At 34.1% G+C, this 6,598-nt stretch overlaps 1 protein-coding gene across 1 annotated transcript; it reads left to right on the forward strand.

The window, feature by feature from the left end:
* LOC130748896 (LOB domain-containing protein 4-like) lies at positions 1 to 5,529 on the forward strand. Its single transcript, XM_057602148.1, has 2 exons — positions 1 to 239; positions 4,944 to 5,529. The coding sequence occupies exons 1-2, from the start codon at positions 42 to 44 to the stop codon at positions 5,307 to 5,309; spliced, it is 564 nt and encodes a 187-aa protein (XP_057458131.1). The 5' UTR covers positions 1 to 41; the 3' UTR covers positions 5,310 to 5,529.
* Positions 5,530 to 6,598: the final 1,069 nt, after the last annotated feature.

Raw genomic sequence — 6,598 nt, forward strand, 5'->3', positions numbered from 1 at the left:
TTCTTCTTAAGAACCCTCCTACCCATTTGTATGTTCAGCTAATGCAGTTGGAAGAAATGAAGAAGGGAGGGAGAAAACAAGGTGAATTGCCGTCGCCATGCGCGGCATGCAAGCTTCTTCGACGGAGATGCACCGCACAGAGCTGTGTGTTTGCTCCTTATTTTCCAGCAGATGAACCCCAAAAGTTTGCCAATGTCCACAAGGTTTTTGGGGCTAGCAATGTCAACAAAATGTTGCAGGTTCAGTTCTCATCCATGTAATCTCCGCGCATTTTGTCTTTTATGTCTTGGTAGAATACTATTTTAAATGAACGTGGAAATAATTTTCATCACTTAAAATATGGCATAAAACGTTGAGTTTTTGTTATTTCTTGTAGAGGTGGGAGCTTTTATCCTTTGGAAGGATCAACCCTTGTATGTTCTTCAACTCTTAACCCTTGAGTTTTCTTTCAAAGACATGTAATGTTGAGACGTAGTTAGAGATATATATGGCTTATTTTTATTTTTATTTTATAAAAAGTAGAACAACTCTAAGTGTTTTTAGCTTAGATGACAATCTTTGGCACTTAGGTTACCTTCTCAATTTTTAGCAAGTTCTTTTTTTATATAATTAGACATAAACTGATTTTAAGATACTATTAGACGCTAGCTTATGTATACAGTCTTGCGTGCACAATCAATTCCAAAGTAAATTTTAAGATACTACTACAACTATTGGCGGTTTTTTACTGTCATTAAACGTCATTTTTCCTCATTAGACTAAAATCAATCTTGCTTACAAACTCAAGAACTAATTTAATTATTAGCCCAAGTAATTATAAGTAAACATATGTATTCAATTAGGATATACTTCAGCTGCGGTTTCCAACTGCCGCAAATGTCAACCACCGCTGTATTTCATTTTTTATCTTAATTAAGAGGTTCCATTCATGCATGTTATGCTTTTATTTTTTTACTAATTCCAGGGCTAAAAGCCCAAAAAACTTTATTCATGTTATGCTATGGCTATATAACTGCTCCTTTTACGAATTAAATAAATAAACAAATTGCAAACTGAGATAATTGCTATATATGCACTTGAGGCTTCTAAATTTCTTGCTTCCATGCATTTGTCTGCTTATTAAGAATAATCTAATTCATAAATTAAATGAACCTCATCAAATTCATTTTAAAACATAAGAAACATGTGGTAAATAGCATATATGCTTGATTGGTTTAAGGTCTCTATGATAGGTTGTTTGGTTTTTGCTCTTTGAGGGTTGTATAACCAATATCTTTTCCTCTTTGTTTGGTCCGCCAAGTGTTGATATATACTTTTTTACTTTAAAAAAAACATATATATATATATATATATATATATATATATATATATATATATATATATATATATATATCAAGAGACCCATTACACAATACAACCGAACGATCTCGTGATCCATTAACCAAGAGACCCATAAATCACACCATTTTCTATAGAACTTGCTTGATTTTCAAAAGAAAAAAAATTATTTAAAAAAAGGTACTAGTAGTGAGAAATAATCCTTCTCACTAGATCATACAACCCTTAGAAATGAAAGACACACCAATGGAAAACATCAAAAATACAATCAACCCCAACAACACAAGACTCAAAACAATCCAAAGAATTGACAATATACTTAAAAACTACACCCCTCAATAGCACACTACACCCACCCAATCCCAAAATGACTGCGACACAAAAAAAAAATGATGCTCGCATCAAGGCACAAGACAAAGATCCAAATCACCGCCCCAAACATTCTAAAAAACATGATATCACATTAAAAAAAAAATTAATTTTTATGCACCGACGGTGTAAATAAGTTTTACACCATCATTCAATCACATCCCTCTATTTTATTAGCTCACAGTTAATTTTGAATTTAATAATATCTAAAATAGAAAATGGAAGGTTGTGATTGAATGATGGTGTAAAACTTTTTACACCGTTAGTACATAGAAATTAATCTCTTAAAAAATGTAAAAAACCACTCCACCGAATGAAGGCACGAGCCACAAGACACTGCAAAAGCCAATTACACAACACAGCTGAAAGAACCCATGACCCACTAACCAAGACACCCACGGACCACAACAATTCAGATAGAAAACTTACTTAGCTATCCAGAGAGAGAGAGATGGTGTGAGTATAGTGCTAATTTCAATGAATGTAAGAGTTTCTGCAATTAATTGACTACTATATGTCAAAGGAAGAGACCCAATAATTACTAAGTAAAGTTTTCTTTTTTTTTAGGTAAGCCAAAAATAATATAAATTGAGAGTACAATGGGTACTCCAACCAAATACAATGAGAGAGATTAGCAAAAAGCTAACCAATAACAAAACTTTGTCCAACAACTAGCAATATGCAGAAAAACAATCAGTCCCTACATTGAATCCTTCTAATGATATAACAGGCTACAGCAATACAATGAAATAAAGAGAAAGCTACTACTCAAATTAAAGCAGCCACCGACAGGTCAAGGGAAAAGCCAGAGGAGAGCTGTCCAACATGTTCAGGGCACTTGGAAAGAAATGAGGGTGGGCGCTGGCAAAGACAGCAAGATGATCACAAAGAGTTCAGTAGAAGAAGCGGTTGAGCTTGCCATTCATAAAGAGTATAATGAAATCCTTTAGGCTATGTTTGGTTTTCCGTTTGGTGTCCCAAAAGTACTTTTGGTTCATGTGTAACTCTGTACCATGATGTTTGGCAACTTCCAACTCACATTCACCAAACTCAGTTTGACCCCTAAACCAGCTTTCATCCCAACTCAACCCAAGTGTAACTTTTTAGTTCAGTTGAATCCGTTGGGGGTGATTAATCCTGAATTTAAATTCATCACCCAACGTGTAGTGACATTAAAGCCCTCATCTTTCATACCTTTGAGCCCACCACCACCTCCAGAAACTCATGCTTCATCATCACACACCACCTTCGAGACCACCGCTTCATCGCACACCACATCACCCACCACCGCACCACGCCGCGACCTCCGCCATCGTAGTCCAAGAAGCCACTACAAATTCGTTCGTCCTCCTCGATCTACCCCTTCATTGTTACACCATCATCACTGAAGTTGCGAACCACCACGGCAGCACCATCGTCATACTAACAATCTCTCATTGGCCAGCGCAAGGAACACTGTCGCTTCAGATTGCCTCCAAGAAGCCACCGTCAATTTCGATCTCAAACTTTATCTTCCTCCCTCACGTTTCTTATCCCCTTTCCTCTGTTGGTGTGAAATGGTTGGGCCTGAGCCCCATGTTTAAGTTAGGCTAAATTTTCATTTTGCATTTCATTATTGTTTGGTGTTTTGATTTGTTCTGAATTTATTAAATTTTGATGGATTAACTATAAAATAATTGCATAAAAAACATGTTATTACTTAATATGTACTTAAACAATAATGAAAAGAATAATTTTAAGGAATAATAATTTCAAAACCTTCACACAAAAATTCATTATAAAAATCATACCCTTTTTAGTAATTAGACATATTTAAAAGTGATTTCAACTAAATTATCCAAACAACATTCATTTCATCAAACTTACTTTTAAAATAAAAGTATCCAAACATAAATCACATTACATTCAACCCACATTCACTCAAACTCCGTTTTGCAAACCCACATTCACTCAAACTCCGTTTTGCAAACTGAAATCCAAACACACACTTAGTCTTCCTTTGAGCCAGCTCCAAGATTTAAATTGTATCCCCTCCAACACTTTAGAGTTTTCTTCTTAATTTTATTTCTTTCTTTATGACTACCACTTAGGCACTTAGCTTTTGGTATTGGAGTCTCCTTTGTTTATTAAAGTTGCTTAGAATTAATATAAATAAACAATTATAATGTTCATCTTTTTTCTTTTGCCTTATATAAATCATGGGTTACATTGACAAATAATACGGCTAATATATATGTCCGAGAGTGATGTTGATTCTCCATCAAGTTGTTTTTCATCTTGTCATCAATTTATTGATTATATATTAGATATTATTGTTTCGTAAGCATGATGCTTTGATGACATAAGGCTATCTTAGTGTTTTGATTGACTTACATCTAGTTCCTTTTACATTACATTGTCCTTCACTTTTGTTCTTATTTTTATTGAGTTTTCCTAGCTATCCAATCACGTATTCATATTTCTCATTTTTTTTCCTTCTTATCTCTCACTTAGTGTAAGTGATTCATTTTCCTTGAACTTGCACATCACACCCATTGATCTTCTAACCCTAAAGATTTATAAAAAAAGACAAGAAAATGGTGATACATAAACATCAATTGATTTGTGACATATAGTTTTGTGGGATTTTTAACGGTCACAAACTGTGTGCATTAAAAAAATGTGAAACACAATTTGCGGTAGTTAAGAACCGCACAAAATTGTATGTCACAATTGTGTCGTGCATATGCATATGTCTTGCGAATTGTTTTCAAAAAAAAATTGCTAACTACATGTTAAACAACTAACTTTAATTTGCGCCTTAGCTTGCTCTTTTTAACCAAGCATGGGATCTTTAGCCAATAAATTATTACATCACATCCAATCACTATTAATTCAAAAATCTAATCTAAATAATCGATCACCTTGATCAGAATCAGAGCCCAAGCTAATATTAAAATAACCTCCATAAAGACCTTAATTGTGATCTTAATTTGTTACTATTTTTATATTTGTATATAGAGAGTTTCTAATTGGTTCTGTATATAGGAATTATTTCTTTTTTGAAAAGTACTATATGGCACGATTAATCCTTCAAGAAAAGACATGATACAGTGTAGATTGTTTACTTGATTTTCTCTCTCTTCACCTTTATTCTCACATATCCTGATTGATGATTTTTAGTGGTACTCATTTTTTCCATTATTGTAATTAAATTGCTCTAATGGGTTAGTTACAATCTTGATTGAAATTGACAGGAATTACCAGAGCACCAACGAGGCGATGCGGTTAGGTCAATGGTATATGAAGCCAATGCAAGGGTGAGGAACCCAGTGTACGGATGTGTGGGAGCGATATCATCTCTGCAGCAACAGGTTGATGTGTTACATACCCAATTGGCACTTGCACAAGCAGAGGTTGTGCATTTGAGAATGCACCAAGTCTCATCTTCTCGTGATGATGATCAGTACAAACATGTTGTTCATGCAACCTCAAATTCATCATCAGAAAACTTATCATCCCCATCGAGAAGGCTCATCATGTCTTCACAGAGCAAGTCCCCTTTTTCCATTGACATGGATATTGATCAAGTAGAAATAGGGGAGTCCTTGTGGTCATGCTAGCTTAATTAGCTTCTAATATTGGAGTGCATAAATGGGAATGCATGCTTGCTTGCCTTCACTTTATTTATTTTCTTATAAGTGTGTGAATACGTTACTTTATTGTTCCTCTCTAGAACCTTTTTTTTATGATCCTAGTTTTTTCTTTCTCATTTTTCTTGTGAACTTAAACGACATGCATATTATGATTAGTTAATGTAAATGTATGCGACTTGTAATTATAGTTTTTTTTGTAGTATAAACTACTTTGAAAGTTTTGTACATATTTTATCTTATAAGTAGAAGCAAATGTTGATAGCGTGTTGAAGCATCCCATGATGCTAGAATATATTTTAATGTTGGAATCGGATCAAAAGCAACTGATGTTGATGCCGAAGTAGCATGAGAAGTTCTTGCAAAAACTTTAATTTGGTTGTTGTTATTAGTGATACAACCATCGCCATCCCTCAAAATGAAGAGTCTAGCTAGTCATGCAAGAGTGAGGACAAGATGTGATAGGTATTCTCCCTATCGATGGTCCCAATGTTCAATGGGATGAGTTTCTCTGGATTAAGCAAGTTACAATATTTATGAGCATGTGTGAAGATGAGATCAGAGGTAATTATGAGAAGTTGCGAGGAAAGAGATTCTTTTTTTAGACGATGAATTAATGGATAAAGAGCTCCTTAACTCTCATATGTTGAAACCAATTATTATCCAATCACTCATGAAGATGAAGAGGATGCTAAAGACATGGACCCCTACAACTACAAGGTATGTTGTTCTTGATGATATATTGAAACTCTACAAGGAAATTAAATTGTTTTAGTCTCTAGGGTCAAGAATCTTTATTCTTTACCACTTAAAGGATAACAATTCCTTGTTCGTGCACCTATTGGTCATGATGCTCTCGCATAGCGATATTCTCGCATCAGATGTTGTTCAAAGGAGCGATATATATACTTTAGGATGAAGTTTAGAACAAGGGTAAGCAGTTTACAATTTACCCTATGTCAAGTTAGCTTTGAGCAAGTCAAATAGGAAATTGTTATTGTTGCTGCAAATAAAGCTATTAGCTATGTTTTTCACAAATATTGAACTTCTTACAAAAACAATTTTCACCTCCTGATCCAAAAGAAAAATAATATATTTTATACTTTTCCCACCTTTTTGATTGATGACAGTGGGGGAGAAAAAGAAGTGAAGTAGTTGTTAAAGAAACTTTTCTTTAATTTTTTATTCATATTATAATACATCTTGAGATGGTTATTTATAACAACACTTCTAGATCGACCAATTATCATTCAATAAAA

This window comes from Lotus japonicus, chromosome 3, assembly GCF_012489685.1.
Source record: "Lotus japonicus ecotype B-129 chromosome 3, LjGifu_v1.2".
Classification (NCBI taxonomy): domain Eukaryota; kingdom Viridiplantae; phylum Streptophyta; class Magnoliopsida; order Fabales; family Fabaceae; genus Lotus; species Lotus japonicus.

Bases quoted from the DNA above. Each gene is read 5' to 3' on its own strand.
- LOC130748896 (XM_057602148.1), top strand. From the start codon at position 42: ATGCAGTTGGAAGAAATGAAGAAGGGAGGGAGAAAACAAGGTGAATTG. The intron at 240-4,943 runs GTTCAGTTCTCA...TGAAATTGACAG, and splicing joins ATGTCAACAAAATGTTGCAG to GAATTACCAGAGCACCAACG.